At 30.1% G+C, this 21454-nt stretch overlaps 1 protein-coding gene across 2 annotated transcripts; it reads left to right on the forward strand.

Annotated features, from left to right (window-relative positions):
• The first annotated feature begins 643 nt into the window (after positions 1 to 643).
• On the forward strand, positions 644 to 12799 carry LOC137831361 (NAD-dependent protein deacetylase SRT1). Of its 2 annotated transcripts, none has more exons than XM_068639005.1 (14): positions 644 to 920; positions 2368 to 2397; positions 2506 to 2598; positions 3527 to 3646; positions 3768 to 3868; positions 6820 to 6928; positions 7796 to 7875; positions 8553 to 8631; positions 9655 to 9708; positions 10371 to 10467; positions 11031 to 11113; positions 11555 to 11622; positions 11853 to 11955; positions 12216 to 12799. In XM_068639005.1, the coding sequence occupies exons 1-14, from the start codon at positions 822 to 824 to the stop codon at positions 12510 to 12512; spliced, it is 1413 nt and encodes a 470-aa protein (XP_068495106.1). In that variant the 5' UTR covers positions 644 to 821; the 3' UTR covers positions 12513 to 12799. The 2 variants fall into 2 exon arrangements, with proteins under 2 accessions (XP_068495106.1, XP_068495108.1); XM_068639007.1 differs by having other exon boundaries at positions 648 to 920; positions 1049 to 2397.
• Positions 12800 to 21454: the final 8655 nt, after the last annotated feature.

A 21454-nucleotide genomic window follows, 5' to 3' on the forward strand; every position in this document is an offset into this window, starting at 1 on the left:
TTGATAGAAATTATTTATTATTTGTACAGACATAGGAGAATTGAGTTGACATGATTTGTGAATATTGTATGTATTTAATTTAGATGATTTGTTAGATTTATTTGTAGGAATGAAAGATAAAATAAATAAAAAAGTGATGAATTTGTACACATTATTTAGTAAATTACTAATTTATTTTTATATTTAAATTTGATTTTTGTTTTCATCTTTTTATAATTATTATCAGAACTGAATAATAATATTTTTAAATAATTAATATTTTTTAAAACTAATTTATTTTCATTTTTTGAACCATTTTTCAACCAAAAAATATTTATATTTTAAAATTAAATTTAAGGATAATTTTAATAGTATACATAATCTACTACCCTTAATTAATTTAATCAAATTAATTAAATAAACTTTCTACTCAAACTCATAATCTTTCCATTAGATGAAATCATCCTAAAGTAAAATGATAATTTTTATCACAAAATTTGAAGAGGAATTGTTTTGTTAAATCTTTGTCTGTATTTGATTTTTTTAATGAAAAAATTGAACACATAGTTGTTGGTTGTATTTACAATAGTGAATTTTAAGAAATATTAGAAAAAAAAGATTAAGATTTGATGTGCTTTTATAACGTTGCAGGGGATGATACATTGTGTATGAGAGTACATTGGCCTTTTGGGGTCTCCTTAAAAGAAACAATGCTTCTCTCTTTCTCTCTCTGTATTTGAAGAACACAACACATTTCTTCTCAATTTCCTCTGAGAGGGAAAGAAAGCGAGGGACTTGTACTGAATTTCTGGCTGCACAGCACATTGACTCACCAAACAACTATGTCTCTTGGGTATGCCGAGAAGCTTTCCTACATAGAAGATGTGGGCAACGTTGGAATGGTCGAATACTTCGACCCGTCTCACGTTTTGCGAGAGAAAGTGTGTTCCTTGTCTCCATTATCCTTCTAGAATATTCTATGCCTTGTAATTGTTCTCACTGTTGCTTGCCCTTCTGCCCTTATTACATGTGATAGCTTTGTTGGGTGATGTTGATCTCTCTTGTGCAGCTTTTGTGTCTGTGGGATGCTACTTGGAGAGGCCCTTCTCTGCCATGAAATTGTGCTTGTGTTTTTTGTTGTTATGTGGTGCTAAAAATAATGCTTTAATTTAGTGGTGCTTGTTGATTAGGCTGAAATGGATGGAATTTGGAGGTGTTTATGTGATTACATGCATGATTGAGTGTTTGTAATACTGTATTAGGGTGACAAATAATTTGGAACAGAAGTTGAATTGTGGCTGCGGATGCGATTTTGTCTCGATCTTTGTCATTGCATGAAATTGCAGGTAAATGCGGCTGCAATTGTGGTTGCGGTGAGCCCAAAAACCTTGATGTTGCGGCTGAGATCGCCGTTGTAGATCATTTTTTAAAACCATGCTTTGGAATAGTTAACCTGTATGAGGATTTTGATGTAGTGAATATGCTTTGAAACGTTTATCAGGAGGGTGCTTAGGTATTTTTGGGATTGTGTTTCACCTCAATGCGGGAAAGCTTTTTCATAGACATTGGTTGATACTCTGAAGATGATTAATAATGGTGTTGCTATTGTGTGTAACTATTAGACATGAGTTGTTGTCTTGCATAAAGTTGTATGTTTACTGATTACTTTTCTCAGTATGGTTTTCATCAGAAAGGGAGGTGCCATTTGGAATGTCATGGCCAAGGGGATTTCAATTTTCAACCTCCTACTTAAGGGTTGAATTTCATTGAAATTTTGTCATTGATGATATTGCTGGGGGTTGTTTAGGCTTTTCATTTCTGTTTGCATCGTTCCTCTTTTTATTAAACAACTATGGCCTGGCAGATACAAGGGTTGTCACCATAGTTTTCACCAGCTGGGCTATTACAATATATATAGTTTCATTATCAGGTGGCTTTAGTACCATAATCATTAGAATTGTTAAGCATGAATACTTGTTTTGATGTGTGATGTTCCTATTCTTTGTGGATTTTCTGTGGTATTTATCCACATTGTGTGCAGTACTTTGTCGATGCAGATATGTGTAGTCAAACATTTGAGTCATTTTTTCAATATTGTTTTCTTTTATTATGCTGGATGGTCATTAAATTTTATGGCATGATTCCTTATGTTGTTTCTTTCAATCATTTCCCTTGATATATACTTTCATCTGCTAGGTTAATTTTCTTTCAAATTTTCAATTGTTTTTCTTATTTTAAATTAAAATATAGCATACCAATTTATCACCTAGTGAGAAGTTTCCTTCATTTAACTAAAATAGTATACATTGGGTAAAAAAGAGGAGTCATTACCTACCCTCAACCAAAGTCGATGCTTCATATGCTAACATAACTTTTCTTTCTTGGCAGATAGATCAACTTGCTATAATGATAAAAAAGGTATTGCTTGCAGCTACTAACTAATGTTGATATTAGAGAGTTTTCTTTCTCTACTTTAAGTTTTTATATAATCAGTGTTTTTTATTTGTTTTCTTTTCCTACTTGCAGAGTAAGCATCTAGTGGTATTTACAGGTGCAGGAATATCAACCTCATGTGGTATACCGGATTTTCGAGGTCCCAAGGGAATATGGACGCTTCAGGTGATGATTTTTTAAGCTTGGAAATGCTTCTACATTAATAAAATTTAAAATTTTATTCGTTTTGGTGATTCAGAGTGTGAATGTATGTTTGACTATCTCAGCAATTTCTATCATTTCGAATGTAAATACCAGTAAGAACAGTGTCATTAATTTTTTATAGTTACAATATATTTACTATGAATTTTTTTCTCCAATTCTTTAATTTAGGATTATAACTCTCATATTATTAGTAGAGAAGTTGCTTAACCAGTTTGAAGTATACATATATTTTTTTGTATTGATGTGAACCGAATAATAAAGTGCATCTGTCTAGAAGTAACCGCTTCTTTTATTCCAATACATACATAAAAGATCACAGTATATTCTAACAATTTCGACTAGTATTTCCTAGTCAAGAACATAATGTTTCCAAGTTTCTATGAATTGAAGTAAATGTACAAGAGCGTATCCCATCAAGAACTTTTGTACAACTTGAAATTTTGTTGGGAATTGGTATATGAGAAATTTTAACTTATGTGCCCATTATTCTTGTGCTTGCTTAAATGAACGTTTGAAGCAGTAAATATAAGTATTTATTGTTGTAGCTGCAGTTGCACTTGATTATCCTCTCTACAGTTTACATGAATTTGTCAGCTACCCTTACAATTAATGACACCAATATTGTCTTCTATAGTTTCTGTAAGGAATTTGTTCTCCAACAGAAAGAAAGATGCTGGTGTGTTTGAACTTTGAATTTAGATTTTTCTACCACAGCAAGAGGCACAACATAATATAATAACTGATATAATTGTGGCACTGCTATAAAAAGGAAAGTCAGATTCTATTACATTTGCTAGTACTCATTCTTTCAGAAATCAGAATCTTCTTTTCTTGATGTTTATGAATTTCACATGGGGATCTGCTCATCTTATTATATTTGTTGCTGCAGCGTGAAGGTAAAGCCTTGCCAGAAGCATCACTGCCATTTCATCGTGCAGCACCAAGTTTGACACACATGGCTTTGGTTGAACTAGAAAAGGCTGGCATTTTGAAGTTCGTCATCAGTCAGGTAGAGTCATTGTGTTTTTTCTTTTCCTATGTATATTCTCACTTTCTTTAGATGTGAATTTTTTTTAGGTAATAATTTGTTGAATTGTTGTTTTAGCCATCTTTTTATTTTCTTATGATAGAATGTTGATGGTCTCCATCTTCGATCCGGAATACCAAGGGAGAAATTAGCTGAGTTGCATGGGAACTCCTTCATGGAGACATGCCCTTCTTGTGGAGAAGAGTGAGTTTTGATTGCTCATTAAATTCTACTTTTGCATAAGCTTTCTCTCAGTAGGGTTTGATTACTCTTGCACATTCAATCATATTTGTCCACAAAGCTATGAATATTTATAAAGAAAATGCTAGTACTAGAGAAAAATATACAAGAAAAGGTACTTGAGAGATCTTTTTTAGATCTCTCCGTGTGTGTATGTGTATCTTGCAAATAGAATTACATAGAGAGAGATTAGGAAACAAAATAAAGTTTGCCCCTGGGACTATAGATATGACATATAGGTACAACATAAAACAACTTTTACAAAGTTGCTCAGTAGCTAATATCGACTATTCTAACACTCCCTCAAGTTGGAGCATATAAATTGTATGTACCCAGCTTGAAACATATAAATTGAATATGAGGTCCGCCTAAGGATGTTGTCAAAATATCTGCAAGTTGATTATTGAAGCTAATAAACTAAGGATAAATTTCCTTGAATAATAGTCTTTCTTGAACAAAATGATAATTAATTTTTGTGTGTTTGATCTTCTCATGAAACATAAAGTTGGAAACAATGTTAAGCAATTGCTTGATTATGACACATCTTCATTTGCTTTCATCAAATTTCAGTTTTTGATGAAATTGTTTTATCCAAACAATTTCAGAAGGGAGTATGCCAATGCTCAATATTCAACTTCAGCACTTGATTGGACAACTGCATTTCGTTTCTTGCTTTTCCAAAAAATGATATTCCCTCCTATGAAAACTCTATCTAGTAGTGAAGCATCTATCTATGAGAGATCCTATCTAATCAATATCAGAATACCCAAAGATTTGGATATCTTCTTTATCTTCATATAACAAACCTTGTCCTGGAGCCTTTTTTAGGTACTTGAGGATGCAAATGATGACATTCCTGTGATTATTATGAGGAGTTTACAAAACTGACTGTTTACACCAACTGCAAAAGGCAGGTCAAGTCTAATAATAGTGAGATAAATAAGTTTTCCTAAGATTCACTTTGTTTTGCCATTAATTTTTTATTTGGATCCATAGAACTATATGTGAGTCTATAATCAATCATGTGTGTTTCTTTCATGAAATCTAAGGAATATTTCTTTGAGATATTACAATATACCTTCCTTTGATTGAATCACTTCAATGCCCAAAAAGTATTTGAGACGACCAAAGCCTTTGATCTGAAAGTGGTAACATAAATGCTTCCTTAGGTGAGAGATTTTAGCTACATCATTTTCTGTAATGACTATGTCATCAACGTATTCAATTAAGTAAACCCATTTTTTAGGAGAGACATGGCAGGAAAACAAATTATTTGATTCACTGTGTCTTTGTCCTAAGATTTGAACAATGCGGCTAAGTTTTCCAAACAAAGCACGTGAAGACTACTTGAGTCTTTAGAGAGACACATGCAATCTACAAACTAAACCAGATTTCCAGTGAGCAAAAAACCTGGAATGTTGTTCCATGCAGATTTTCTCCTCCATATCACCATGAAGAAAAACGCTCTGAATATTTAATTGACAAGGAGACCAATGGCGAATAACTGCCATGTCAAAGAAGAGTTTGACTAGTCATTTTTGCCATAGAAGAAAAGGTATCACCATGATCAAGGCCATATATCTAAGTGTATCTTTTTGGCCACTAGTCTAGCTTTAAGGTGATCAATTTCACCATTTGGCCCAACTTTCATGGTGTAAACCAATCGACATCCAATATTCTTTTTCCCAAGTGGAAGAGGAATTAATTCTCATGTTCTATTATCTGCAATTTAATAATCATGGCTTGTGACCATCTAGGATGATCAAGTGCGCTTTTTAGGAATCATAATAGAAGACACAAATAAGATAACTGACAAATAGAAAGAGATAACTTATGATAGCTTAGAAAATTGTATATATGATTTTTCAAAGAGCAATGAGCCAACCTAAAATCTTCATTATTAGGAACCATGGTATTGAGTGATGAGGTGAAGGATTTGATGAAGAGGACTTACCATGTAAGATTAGATTAGCCATTTGTGTCATGTGTTGGTAGCTGATAATAGGTGGCAATGATGGTTTGGTGGACATAGAACTTTGAGCATTGCTTTGATTTAGGGTGTCATGGACAAGTGATACCAAAGGTTCAACTAAAGGGATAGGGAAGACTTGTTGGACAAAGTCATCATCATGTATGAAAGAAGGAAAGAAAATAGTCTTTTCAAAATGGTGACACTAGCAGACATGTAATACCTTTCTTATTTTAGAAGAATAACATTGATTCCCTTTTCGGAGACTAAAATATCCTAGGAAGACGCATTTGATGGCTCTTGTCGAGAGCTTGCCCAAACTTGGGGACACATCATGTAAAAACAAACAGATAACGGGGAGAAATATGAAGAGGTTCATTTGGAAATAAAATGAAATAAGGAATTTTATATTCAAGAAAAGAAGAGAGTTCTATTGAAATGAAAATAAGTAGTTGGAATAGCAATACCCTAGAGTAACGAACTGGTGTATTAGCACCAAGTAATAAGGTATATGTAGTTTTAACTAAGTGTCTATTTTTTTTTTCTGCAATACTATTTTGTTGAGATGTGTGAAGACAAAATAACTATTGTAAAATGTCATTTAAGCTTAAAAGGTGGAAAAATTAGAGAAAAATGTTTTTTTAGCGTTAACATACTTTAACATTTTTAATAACTTTGTCCAAATTTCTTTTTGATTTTGTTAAAGAAAACATCGAGATAGACAAAAATTTAGAACCATCATTCATTAAATATACCTAATTACATTTGGAATTTTCATTATTATTACGTGTTCTTCTGGTGTTTATGTGTGTGATCTTTTATATTATGCTTTTTTCTAGGTTTGCTTTTTTGGTGTTTATTTTATGTAAACTATCACACTGTCATTTTCTAAACATTATGTCTTAAAAGAACTGTAATCTAATTTTATAATTGGAACCTCTTTAAGGTACTTTCGTGATTTTGAGGTAGAGACTATTGGTTTAAAGGAGACATCAAGGCGTTGTACAGTTGCCAAATGTGGGACAAGACTTAAGGATACTGTCCTTGACTGGGAGGTACTAGACTGTTCGTTTTCTTGATGGTAATTCGGTTGATTCCCAACAATTATAATTTTGGCTGCAATTTGTGTCACATGGGGCACTTTGTTAGAGACACGAATAGGTGTTTTTACATGTTTATTGGGCCCTTGCTTCATCTATAGACAATGAAAGAGAGTATTATGACTTCTTTTTCTTCAAGATATGACACTGAGACAAATGCTTTTCTGCTGTTTTTTTGCTGAGACTAGATACAATTATGTCTCCCCCATTTGATCTTCCCTGAACTCAATGATGAATAAAAATATGCATGTGGGTGAATTGTTGATCATGCTGTTGCGAGGAATATTGATTTGCTAACTGTTGTAGTATTTTTGAAAACTTAAATATAAACGAAAAGTGGTTTCTGTTTAAAATCATCCAACTATGAAATAGTCTGTCTTTTCTCCGTTTTTCATGTTGCCACCATTGTCCTCTTCTAGGCTGCTTTAAATTTGGAATCATGACGAAATGTTTTAGTATTTTGGCTTGATTTTATATCATTGGTTGTTGGTTCTACTAGCATTCTGGTTTTATTGATTTGTCATGATGGCTAGTGTTTCACTACCAGGTCCCAATGATATAATAATAAGTAAGAAGGACAGATAACAGAGTCTCTTGCTGAAAAAGAAAAGATTTTATTTCGGGGGTCTAGTTGAAGTTGTACATTGAGCCTTCTTGTCCTTAGCCAAGTTAACCATTAAGTGGAACTGACTAGCTGTTGATTCATTTGTTGATGTTTTGGAAGTTATTGTGCCAGGGAGATGATTATGGACACGTTGATAAACTTTTTTGGCTGCGTAGCCATGTTTCCCTTTAAACAAGTCTATATCCTTGTACGTGCAGGATGCATTGCCTCCAAAGGAGATGAATCCTGCTGAGAAGCACTGTAAACAGGCAGATATAGTGTTATGCTTGGGTACAAGGTAATAACATGACTTTTTTTTTTATCACCACAACATTTTTTATTTTTATTATTTTCCTCTGTTTTTTTCAGTACTTTGCCATCATTATGCCTATTTCTCTCTCCTCGCTTGTTTGTCCACATTGTAGGAGCCTAATTGCTCATTATTAAATGGGTAAAAATGGAACAAGTCTTTATTTCTTAACATACCTGATAAACATTGGCTTAAGTTTTGTGGCAAAAGCTTTACTGCTGTAGTAATTCCCAAGTGTACAGAGAAACTGAGTTCTTGCATTAGAGTGGTAAGTGAAAAAGATCTTTAGGTTTTGCTTAGTCTTTTCCAAAATGAACAGTCCCCGATACCCTTTTTTAACATAGTTATATGTAGAATCCCACTTGGTATGTCTGGTTAAGTTCAATTGGTATCTTACTACTTTGGAGGGCCTTTTTGCAGCATGATTGGAATTTACTGCAATGGATTTGTATTGTTAATTTTATCACCACCAAATGGCTAATTATGCTTGCCAGATTATGTTGTGATACGTTTAACCAGCTCAAAAATAAATCTGTGGGAATATTTCATGTCTTTGAAGGGAATATCAATGAGTCGTGCATGATCAATTTTCCATACCTTTCAAAAATGTATTGCTATGCTATATTTTTCATGTGATATATATCCTGGCTAAACTCTCAATGCAGTTTACAAATAACTCCAGCGTGCAACTTGCCTCTGAAAGCACTTCGTGGTGGGGGTAAAGTTGTTATTGTAAATCTCCAGGTATGTCGCTCATTTTTTTTCTTAGCTTACATGTTAATTAATTTTGACACCATCTCCTAACTTCTACCGTGAAAATTTATTTTCTGTTTAATGAGATTAAGAGCACTTACTTTTCTACCCTTTTTTTTTTGCAAATATGAAATTATAATAGTTAAAGAAAAAATATCCCGCCGTTTTGCTTTAAGGGAACAAAAGCTCTACTATTCCACTTATGAAATTACCTATTGAAATCTCACGGTAGAACATGTTAGTTGGTATTTAGTTCATTCTATTTCGGCAAAAACTGGGTCATTGGATACAAAGGATCAGCTGCTACATCACATGGGTCCAAGGTTTGGAGAGTTTACACGAGGAAGAATAGAGGGAGGAAAGGCAGAATGTTAAGTTGGCAGATAGGGAGAGGGAGAAATAAAGGAAGGTAGTTACTGATTTGTGGTTTACACTAGTATATGGGTGGGAATGTGGGGTAATAGGGGTATTACAGTTTAGTTATGACTGGAGAGAAATAGCTCTGTATAGTAGCTTGGCTCTGTGCAGTAAAGGAGTTATTCCACTGTATTACGTTTATTAATTCTCACAGTTAATACTTACTCATTTCTTTCTGGTTCAGTTAATTGCTGTTGAATCTATCTGTGTGGTTCTAGTTTGCATAATTCTCTCTAGAATAATTTACTTTATGTTAAATTTGATCCTTATGATTGTCTCATCTGTCACTGCAATCGAAGTTCTTTTTAGTACTATGTAATAGATCTTTGGCTTACAATCAGCGTATGCATGTTGTAAAAGTAATCAAGAGTGCCCTAATTTACTGGAAAATTCACTAATTCAAAATCAACTATGGCCAGTGGTCAAGATATGCTGCCTTAAAATTCTGGGATGTTTATGGTTGTTAGTTAGAGCTATTATGGTACCAAAACTTTAAGTATGTGTGTGGATTCTAAGTTTCAGAGCTTTTTCCTTCATACTTATGATTTTTTGTCCACTATTGTTTTCATCTAAACTGTAAATGCTTGGACTCTACAGAAAACTCCAAAGGACAAAAAAGCCAGTTTAGTCATACATGGGTTTGCAGATAAGGTATTTGTTCTGAATCGTTGCTTATAGATGTTTTCTTTTCCACTGTTTTTTGTATTATAGTCTTCACTGATGTTAATGTTGCAAAAAAAGAACTGATAGAAACATGTACATGTAATAAAATTGCCTGCATTATGACTTGTATTGTCAAACACTCAAACTACAATTCAATTCATTTTAGTCTTTGAGTTCAATGGAGTTGTATGTTATGGGCTTTATTATAAAATTAAACTAACACAGACATGTACAGACTTAGCAACAGTTTATCCTTTATTAAACTTCTATTGATATAATTTGTAATCTTTTTATAATAATTCTACAGAAACTATTATCTAGTGACATTACTAGCATTCCACGAGAATAACATTAGCAATACAATCAGCGAGCACTATTTTCCTTCTTTTTAAAAAAAATAAATAAGTATCATTCAGCTCCTTTTGACCATGTTTATGAATTCCTTTGTGGTCTAGTTTCTTAATGTACATGACATGTCAAGTTATCAATCCTTATCTATTTTCTTTATTCAAGAATTTTCTTTTGTTTTCATATCCTAAGATTTTCAGGTTGAGGTAGATAAGTGGTTTGGTTTTTGAAATTGCCATGAAGAATAAAAATGCAGATATGCTTTAATGCATTTTGACATGCATTAATTCTAACTGGAGCAGGTAATTGCGGGTGTCATGGACCATCTTAATATGCAGATTCCACCATTCGTCAGGATTGATCTTTTCCAGATTGTTCTAGTGCAAGCTTTGAGCAATGGTAACTGAAGTTTGATTGTTACTTTTAAGCTACATCTCAGCATGTTCTTGAATTCAAATGCATTCAATATGTTAATTTACATTCACACTCTTGATTCTTCAATGCTCCATGGTGCTAGCAAAGCTGTGAAAAATCATGAGTTGTATTCTTGGATCTAGCTAGCAAACTCTTGGATAAGTTTCAATTCATTTCATATTATGATGGGAGAATATTAAAGTTGTTAATAAAGCTTTCAAGCTTCAATAAGAAATGTTCTATTGTTTTTTATTGTAATTAACATCAGTTTTTCTAAACTAAAACCAACTGCCTCCCTGATTTCTTAGTTGTGTTGAAATTACTGGACAAAGCTTCCTTTTGACATAATATTATTAATGTGTCATCTAATTTCGGATATTTTCTGTCAACTCGTTTGATGCTGTATAAAAATTGGTTTTCTTGTTCATAATCTCGCAACTTTTGGTTTAGCACTGCACACAACGAAAATACCAGGATATTGGATTGACTAGCTATTGCATGAGGCATTGATACATATCTCTTACATAGTCTGTTAACTTGCATGGCAGATAAAAGATATGTGAACTGGACTCTCCAGATTGCCAGTGCTCATGGACAAAGAGCGGCATTGCCTTTCATCGAGTCTGTTGAGGCGAGTTCATATGTTCAATCTCTTTTTTCTCTAATTTTGGAATTTCTTTAGAGATGTGATACAATCATTCATTTGCTTTCACCCAACAACTTATGTTTTGGGGGGGAAGGGGTGTTAGTATTTCAGGATTGTTTTACTATGAAAGGGGCTTTGCCTACTACGTTAAGGATGGCCTTGTACTGAGTTCAAGACTTAGACTTGATTTGAAAATTTAAATTTATTCTAAATTTCTGTTTTTCCCTTTTCTGATCTTTATATTTCTCTCCCTCTCAACCCTGCTAGTTTCCTTTTAAGAGAGAGTAAGAATGGAGGTTACTTGTTCGTACTTCCTGAACTCAGGACTGGCATAGCTTCCTTCCCTTCACTAATCTCATGTTTTTTGTGAAAAAAAGAACTGCAAGAACTAGAAAATTGATGAGGGTATCTGTCCTTGTGCTGCAGGTCTCCTTCTTGGACAGGGAAGATTACAAAGCTGCCATTCTAGATAAGCAACCATTTCGGCTTAAAAGGTTTTCACCCACTATGCAGTGTGTTTCCTTGTGCCATTAATCAATTTTACCCAATTTATTTATTGGTCCTTACGAACTAGATCTGATAAAAGCTGATTTGAGAGAATTGTGAAAATCTAGATGAAGTCTAGAATTCTGGAAAAGAATTCTTCATTTCTTTGTGTTGCTTAATTTTAAATTCTCTCAGCAGGGCTTGCACCCTCCTTACATTTTGTTGACTGATATCTCAGGAGAACAGCATATAACAAAGCATTTGAAATGGTTCTGAAACTCAACTTCAGTGATGGCTGTGGTTGCCCATCCCTTGAAATTGATGTCCCGGTTGATTTTAAGGTGAGATGTGTTTGCTTAAATTTACCTATATCTTCTCTTATGATGTCTCACTTTCCATAGGTAACTTAAAAGTGACAATGTTAGCTTGGGAAACACCATTTATTATTTAAAAGTTCCACTCTTTATGAAGATGGAGCTTTTCTCATTGTTTCTTTCATGTCCAACGCTATTTTCTTTCATCCAAAAATGATTTTATGAATAAAATTTGTCTGGGGCAGATCTTTCTAGCAAATGCCTTACCCGAAAATTCATGGTGGCAGGTTTCAACTGACTGTTTTGACTTTGATAAGGACTACATATTCCAAAAGCTGAGAGACAAAGCAGTTCTTGAATCAAGATGTGGTCAGAATGGTGTTATTGAGAGAAAGACCATCTTGACACCTAGAAGTGATGTCACTACCTATGCCATTGTGACCAATGTTGTTCAGTACAGCAAAACATGTAAAGCAGCCCTTGATTCTCTAAGTAATGGTGATCACAAAAAAAGAAAAGCTAGTGTGACTGGTACAGGATCATCTAGGAAGCGTTCAAAAGGGTCCTCCAAGTGTAAATCCTGATCAGGGAATATTAGGAATCATATGTAGGTTTTGTAAGAAAAGCATTAGAAATTCACCACAGACTGAGTGAATTTTGTTAGATGTTACACTCAGTCCCCTAAATGGTGTCCCTGACACTAAAAGGCTTTTGATACCATATATCACTAATATAGCAGGTATTCTTGGTGTGGCTATTGGAATGTTTCTTTTATGAAAATTCCAGACAAATTCATGTGAATGATAGGTGTACAAGGAAATTTAGTTTGAGAAAAGCTCAACTGATGTAAAAATGTCCTTTTTGTTCTTTATCTGATAGGGTGTTGTTTTTACCTTGAATATTTTCCAAACTTGCCAAATTTATCTTATTTGGAGTTTGAAATGCCAGTGGAAATTGCTGCTTGTTGATGCTGAAATTTGTCAATATTTTTAATCTCAGGCAAAAATGTTAACCATTGTCCTAAAAGTTGACACTGGTTATTAAAGAATTAAAAGTACTTTTTTTTCTTGAGACTTGTGAAATCATTTAGTATTTTCTCATAATTTTCAATATAACAAATTACTTTTAAATTTTTAACCAGTGTCTTAATGGTGAATAATCTTGTTTAAGTTCTTCCTTAAATCTTCATTATGTGGAACTTGTTCCTCCTTTTTTGGGTACTCTCTTATCTAGATATTGTCTAAAACTGAATAAATAATAATAAAATGATGATGATCGTGATGTAATTAAAAAGAAGTGTATGATGCTTTAAACGTCAAGGATTGGACATTTGAGAAAATTTACCCGATTACAAGAGAAATCAAGAAAGAAAATCAAGCAAAAACATGTAATTTTAGAAGATGAACATCATTCTAATAATAAGTATTAAATATGTTTTCGATCCTTGAATATATATATATTTGGAAGCAATTCTTAATGGAAGCTTCAAATTTTCTCTAAATATTCAGTTAATTAAGAAGTTATATTTTTATTTGTGGTGAAGGATGATCAAGTGAGATAACTCTTTAAAAATAGAGGGAAAAAGGAAATATAGAATAAAATGTTTGGTTAGATAAGAACCGAAAGTCCTATCTAAAAGGCAATTGCTTCCTGTCCTATATCACTGCACCCAATCTCAGCAATCTCAGCGGAAAAGACGAAACTGTCCTTAAAAGAAATTTCCGAAATATGTGTTTTGGATTTTTTTTCCGGAACGAAATTTTATATTACGGATTTTTTTATCCAGAATGAGTTTTTTTTTTTTTTTTCTGGATTTTCATTTCCGAAACACAATAATTTTTTTTCTGGATTTTTTTTTCTGGAATGTATTATTTTTCAATTCTGGATTATTTTATCCAAAATAGAATTTTAATTTTTATTCCGGATTTTTATTTCCAGAACTCAATAATCACTTCTAGATTTATTTTTCCGAAATATATTATTTTTAATTCTAGATTTTTATTTCCGGAATTAAGGACATTTTTGGAAATTCAAAAAATATGTTGGGTGCAGGTTAAAAATAATTGGGTGTAGGAAGCATTTACCTATTTAAAAATAGATTAGAAGTCTAACTGTTCAAAACTAGTTTAAAGTATAATGTTACAAATATACATTTTAAACCTTATTAATAAACAACGCATAATAATTAGTTATCATAACTTTAAGCCAATAAATATAAAAATAAAACATCTTTTTGTAAAAGTTATTAATATTCAAAATATACACAAAAATCTAAAAAGAACAAGTCATAATAGTTAAGTTTGTAATGCATCCATAAATCTAATATAAAAACATCCATGCACATATATGGGTTTGCAAAAACATATAACTATATATATTATATATTATGTATAACTTATCAAATCAAAAAACATTTGTATAATGATATATATTCCTATGCAATAAGATAACTATTTAAATATGTAGAATTATTTCCTTTTTAATGTAAAATATGATAATCATAGTCATATAAATTTAAACAACAATCAAAAGTAAGTTAATGTAATTCAATTAAGGATATAACAAACATCACGTCATAATTCATCATTATATTACTATAATAATTATAAATATTGCCAATCAAAGGTTTTTATTTTCAACTAATTTCTTATGGCTGAATTACAATTAAATCTATGAGTCTACGTAGAAAAAAAATGTATTAATACTAAAAATTAACATCTGATTCAATAAAGATCTACTCACTTATCGAATTCCACAAATATAAAAATCTCTATATGTTTTAATCCATAATATTATCATCTATATGACTTTAAAATTATTGAAGTTTGGATATTTATTTGCACAATGGTTCTATTGCTCATTATATATTACATTACATATCTTACACATTACCATCTAGATAATTTATCTTTTTTATTGATGACATTTAATGAAATTCAATGTGTTGTATGTTCATGTGTGTGTGCATGTGTAGAGCATCAGTGCATGAGCGTGTATATGGACCGCGTGCGTGTGTGCATGAATGAATGTGTGTATGTGTCGATGATATAAATTCAAATAAAAAATAAATTATTTAAATAATTAATATATATATGAAAGAAAGAAAACTAGGAAGAGAAAGAAAATTTCACAAACACATAGAAAGAGAAAAACAAATAACTAAAAATATATAATTTTTTTATCAGCAAGAAAAAAATAAAATATGAATCATTTTAGATGTGATCCAACTCTTATACAAAACTGAAGAGTATAACATCTCTCCTTAAAAGTTTACCACAAATATTCTACTTGAGTAACTCAAAAACAAACTAACAAACCGAAATAAAGACACCTCATAAACAATAGAACACCTCATCTCAACCTTCTAAAAACTAAATATATATAATTAAAGGAATAAATTTAATCATATCAAAGTTATATTGGGTAGAAATTTCAATTCTTCATTATTTCCTAGTTAATGATTTTAAAAAGAGAAAAAGATGAGAGATGATTTAAATTTTTTTAGAAAGAGTTCACAAAGTATGAATTTTAAATTAATAATATTTTTTTATATATGATTATGAATATTATTTTTTATTTATGTTTAAGTTTCAATCATACACAACAAGTTCTCATATAAGAAAATATAAAGGTCTTTAGTTTATTATTATCATTTTAAGAAAAAACATTAAAGCATTATACATGTTAAGAATGTTTAACAAAGTCTTCTAAAACGAGTTTTTACCATACATTTTGTCAGGTTGTGTCACATTAGTAAGTTTTTTTTTCTCATACGTGACTTATTCATATCATATTTTAAGTACGTCTACCAATTAATCCATATTATTAATTTTTATTTTTATCATAAAGAAATGAGACTCTCAATAACATTTCTATTTTTACTCATATTTATTAATATATATGCATGCAATATCTAATTAACATATACTACTTTTTCATATTTGTATTTTAAAAAAATATCCCTCTTCATAAGGATTTAATATATACATCAAAAGTTTTAAAAACAAAAACAAAACATTCAAATTAAATCTATTCAATCCTCCAGCTACTCGCAGCAATTTCATCTGCTCTCATGTAAAACACAATCATTACAGATATAGAAACAAACACAATCAAATAACATGGTAAGCTAGTTATAAAAATTTATATATAATTTCAATTTAAAAAATAATCAACATAATCCATCAAGTCTCATAAAAATTCTCAAACTATCAAGTGCCTACTAAAATGCATAATGCATCTTTCATATATCAGACTTCTATTGACTCACAACAGATAGACACTTGACTCTACTTCCGGAAGATTCATGCGTTGAATTGGACTCAGAGATCTGCACCTATCATACTATATCACTGTGAAATTCACACAGTTATGCGCATAAAATAATCTCAATATCATCTCTCCTAGTATGACAAGGTTAATTCATATAAAAGTTCAGGTTAGTTATCTTTCAAACAACTGGCCTATTCATCCGAACCTCCTTCAACTCTCACCACCTCAATAACTTCATATATATGATTCCATTATTTCAGAAGAGTCAGGATATCTTCTTCTAGACGAATCCCTAGTTAATGCACATTCTAAACAATCTTAACACGATATTTTCTTTCCTGAAAATACTATGTCTTGATTAAAATTCATATTATGAACCTCAAAATATCCAACATCAAACAAATAAATCATACCAAATTTGAGAATTTCCAAAATACAAAACGATTCATTTATTAATCTTATAAATGTCAAATTAAAGAAATTTTCAATTAAACATACATGAGATAAAAGTCTACATAATTTCTAAGTAAAGCTATACATAACTAAATAAACCAACATCTTTAAAGCCAAAATAACTTTTTTTTTAATTTTTTTTTTTTTAGAGATTCTAGCTTGAGCGAGAATGGGTCTTGCTCAAGCGAAAATTCTCTCGCTTGAGCGAGAATCAAGCTGAGAGCATCCAAATTTTCATCCCAGGTCTTGTTTGAGCGAGAATTCTCCTACTTGAACGAGAATCAAGCTGAGAGCACCTCCCTTTTTATTTTATTATTGCTTGAGCAAGAATTATCTCGCCTGAGCGAGATATGCAGAAAAATTCTGCATAAACCTCGTTATGCCTGTTAAATTATAAACCAACATTCCATCAATTGATAAATTTATAAATCTACACATTACATTAACATTTTTTGCTCATAATTATACAAGCATTCTCATTAAGTCGTTGAACTAGTATATCAATCTACACATATGTATGATTTCTAAATCAAAATCACTTAAAATCAAACAACCAAATTTCATCAAACATTTCATTAACTCGTTTAATTCCAAACTCATATACATTCTACAACATCTACTATATCTACCATTTCACACTTCAATTTCACTCAATTTCCAATCGACTCAAAACAAGAAATCCTGCAAACCAAAAATTTGGAACTGGTGACCACGTCACCGCACATCCAGATCTTCTAGCCTAGGGTTCTATTGAAAATTTAAACTAACTTCCCTTACCTTTACTTGAGAAGATGCTCATTAAGAGCCTCAAGTCTACCAAAAGCTTCAAGAGTAGTTTAACATGTACCACAGAGTCTTGATTAAAATACAACTATATCACTAGGACTCTGAGATAACAAAGACTAATCCTAAGGCGAAAAGGGTCACATGCATAAACTTAGATCGAGATAGATCTACAAGTTCAAAATTTAACTCAAATAGAAGAGTAAAAATTGAACTTACTCTATCAGAGATTCTGTTTGCAGTCTTGTAGTCCTTGCTTTCAAGAGTCTAATGGTGGACTTCGATCCTCAAACGGATGAGTGAGGAGGTTAGAATCTTAGAGAGAAGGGAGAGGAAAGAAAAAGAAAACTTGTAGAGAGATGGTAGTTCTTTTAAAATGAAACCTGAATAATTGAATTTTCTATTTATATGTCATTTTCATTTTATTAATAAAATATTCAAGAGTCATTTAAAACATACCACTTTTATTCTAAAGTAATTTTCTACGTCCTTACACCCTCTTAAAGTTAAAGTAAGGAAAAATATAGAATATATGAATATAAAAATAAATACTAAAAGTTTTTATATTAAAATCAAAATTTTAACATGTTTCATACACAATATATCATAATAACTGAAACTTGGTTTTAGTTTTCTTAAAAAATTTGTGTGCTTTAAATGTTAAATTTGTGTGAAAAAATTCCATGTTTTTACGTCATATATATTAATTCAATAAAATTATAATTATTATAAATATCTATAATAAAAAACAAAAAATTTAACAATATTTAAAAAATTAGATACAAATACGCACGCATGAATTTCCCCACTGGTAATTATAAGATAAATGCGACTTGATTTTCTCATCTAATAAAATTTTGCACTCCTTTTTTCCCATATTTTTTTTCAAATCCATTTTTTTTTTCAATTGTGTGGACCTTTTTCTTCATTCAAGGACAAAAGAAGAAAGGTATAGTAATTATAATAATTAAATTTAACAATAGTAATTATTATTATAATAAAATTGATTAATACTTATGTTGAAAAAAATAACTCCCTTGACCAATTTTTTTAAGTCCCTTGACCATACACTAATGATAAGATATCTTCTAAATTAACTAACATGTTCTTACTTAATGAAAAATTTAATAAAAATGATGTTTTCATAGTATTTGCCTAGAAATGAATATAAAAATTATTTCAATGGTAAAAACAAATAATATTGTAGCTTCCCATATAACCCCAAACACCTTATTTCATTTTTTTTTCTCATTTTTCAAATGTATTCCCTTTTTTTTCTACTTTTTGTTGGCATTTTCATTAGGAACAAAACGAGAAAATATGATATTTATTTTTAATTATGCATTTTTATTTTATAATACAAAAAGAGATATAAATGATATAACAAATTATTAGATTTAGCAAAAGTAAGCACACAAAACAAAAGAGTGCTTCCTTTTCAGTATGAAAAAAAAATGTATTACAGTAATATTTGTTGAGTCATCACTTGCATTTAACCATTCTCCCCAATAGTAAAAAAAGAAACAATGTTTATGGTCTTAGAGAGAAAAAGAAAAGAAGCTATTTTCAAGCATTATAGAACAAAAAAAGATATTTACATATAATAAATAGTAAAATTTTTAAAGTAACAAATAGTAAAGTTATTAAACCATTTTCTTGTTTTTCAATAATTAAAATTTTCAGTATTCCTTAAATGAGTCAAATTATTTAAAAATTAATTTTTTTTAAAAACTAATCCCAACACTTTAAGTCAGTCAAACTCCTGCATCAAGAACAATAAAACTTTTTTTTTTTAGATGAGCATTAAATATAAAATTTAATTTTATTAGGAATACGTATAGAATTTTACAAATTTAGACATAGAAAATTTTGGTATGTCATTTAATCTTTAGTTTAACAAATACTATTCTAGAAACAATATAAGGAATTAATTAATTACTTTTTCTGAATATTAAATCAATGAAAATATTTATATTTAAAAGTGGAATTAATACAATATTTCATTAAATGCTGTATAAAGTAAACACACAAACTGTCTATTTTTTTACTCTGGTAATAAATTTAACCAAAAAAATATTAGGGGGGAAATAAATTAAGCATTATTTATATTGCATTAATCACCAAAACCAACAAGGTAACTCTTAATAGAACCAAAAACTGTGTACTTGGACTACATTATAAATTCAGTAGTTGAACTTCCATAGTGTCACATTCAAGAGTTCAACCTCAAAATCTCTGACCCTTTTTTGTAGCTTTTAAGGAAGAAGAAGTTCAGTGTTTTCAAAGGCCATGGAGCATGGAGGTTCCTTCTTTCACATTGATCAACAAGTGAAATCAAGTTCTGGTAAATACTCAACACATCTTTTGTATATATCTATGTTTGCATACTTATAACATACCATTCTAATACTTGTTTTTGTCATCATATACTTGTATTTCTACTATTGATATACATAATTTTTGTATACCAAGGGATTGGGTTGAACCTAATTCCTCTTTTTGTTCTAATTTCATGTTCATCAAATGCATGTTTTTGTATATTTTGAGTTTATATAAAAGTTTAAGTCCATGATAATGTTATCAGGTGATTTAATGGTTAGCTTTGTATACTTCATAGTTTATGAAAATCTATTTAAGAAAATAAATGAAAAAAGTTATTCTTGAAATATATTTATTTGTTAATTTAAAATGATTTATTTTTTAGAATGTTAACATGATATAATTTTGATTATCTTTCTTTTATCACTTAGAGCCGTGCGAGATGAAAGTCTCATGCACGGTTTTGAATAAGAGAAAGAAGTGAGGAATCCTCTTTTCGACAGAAAAGATATAAGTTGTTAAAATACATTTTTTTATAGACTAAAAAAAGAGTTAGCTCATATTAAAAAAAATATTATTAAGATTTCTCTTTTCAATTTGGTTTTTTTATGTTTCAAATTTGTTTATTTAATCTTAGTTGTTAAGAAAAAATTATTATATATAATTTTTTTATAGTGAGGAATAGGAGATGAGATGTAAGAGAAAAAAAATATTAATGAGAATAATGAAGTAATAATATTTTTATAAAATATTATTTTTTCATTTTACGTTTTTTAAATATGTTTTTGACGTGTCTGACATTCAGATAATCCAGATAAACATTATTATTTAACCTTTTTTAAATACGTTGAACATCCTTTGACACGTGTTTAAGAGACTCACGATATTATAGAATAGCGTGTAATAATATTTGTCGTGTTTAATATTTTTTGAATATGTTTTTGACACATGTTTGACATTCTTAAGTTGTGTCATAATTCAGTCATATTGAAAAAAATTTGTGTCCATTATTTTTTATGTTTTTTTTTCTATCTATGTTTTAAAATATATTCATATTAATATTTTAAAAAACTAATAAATCAAAGTTAATATATTTTGAAGACACTTTAGATGAATAAGATTAAAAAAAACCTAAAACCTTGTAGAAAATCTAAACTCTATGATATGTATTTATTCAACCTAACATTAGTAAAGAAAGTCAACTCCTATTTTTGACTATTTTTTTTAACATTATTATCATAACAAATGTAAAAAGAATAACTTTAAAGAAAAACAACTCATAAATTTTTACATCTCAACTTAACACTTTCTATCATGTTTGATTTTATAAGAACCAACCAATTATTTAATTTACTATTTAATATATTTCTTAAATTTTATTGTGAGGGTCATTATCATAGAAAAATTAATGTAAAACTTTACAAAAAAAATTTATAGTGTGAATTATATAGATTTTAATTTTCATTTGAGATTTTTATCATGTTAAGATATATTAGTCTTGTTACCACGTGGACATTAATTGTATTTCGGTTTCAATGTTGTTTTAGTGTCAAAGTTGCTTCATTGAGAAAGAATATCATAAACTATAGAATAAAAGTGAGATACTAACAATGGTGGAAATATTTTATATTCCAATTCTTTTTTTCAATATCAATTATTTAATTAGAAATATTATATATAACTATTTCTTATTAATTAT

The sequence above is a fragment of the Phaseolus vulgaris genome, chromosome 6 (assembly GCF_000499845.2).
Source record: "Phaseolus vulgaris cultivar G19833 chromosome 6, P. vulgaris v2.0, whole genome shotgun sequence".
NCBI classification, from domain to species: domain Eukaryota; kingdom Viridiplantae; phylum Streptophyta; class Magnoliopsida; order Fabales; family Fabaceae; genus Phaseolus; species Phaseolus vulgaris.

Bases quoted from the DNA above. Each gene is read 5' to 3' on its own strand.
- LOC137831361 (XM_068639005.1), top strand. From the start codon at position 822: ATGTCTCTTGGGTATGCCGAGAAGCTTTCCTACATAGAAGATGTGGGC. The intron at 7,876-8,552 runs GTAATAACATGA...CTCTCAATGCAG, and splicing joins GTGTTATGCTTGGGTACAAG to TTTACAAATAACTCCAGCGT. The intron at 10,468-11,030 runs GTAACTGAAGTT...CTTGCATGGCAG, and splicing joins AGTGCAAGCTTTGAGCAATG to ATAAAAGATATGTGAACTGG.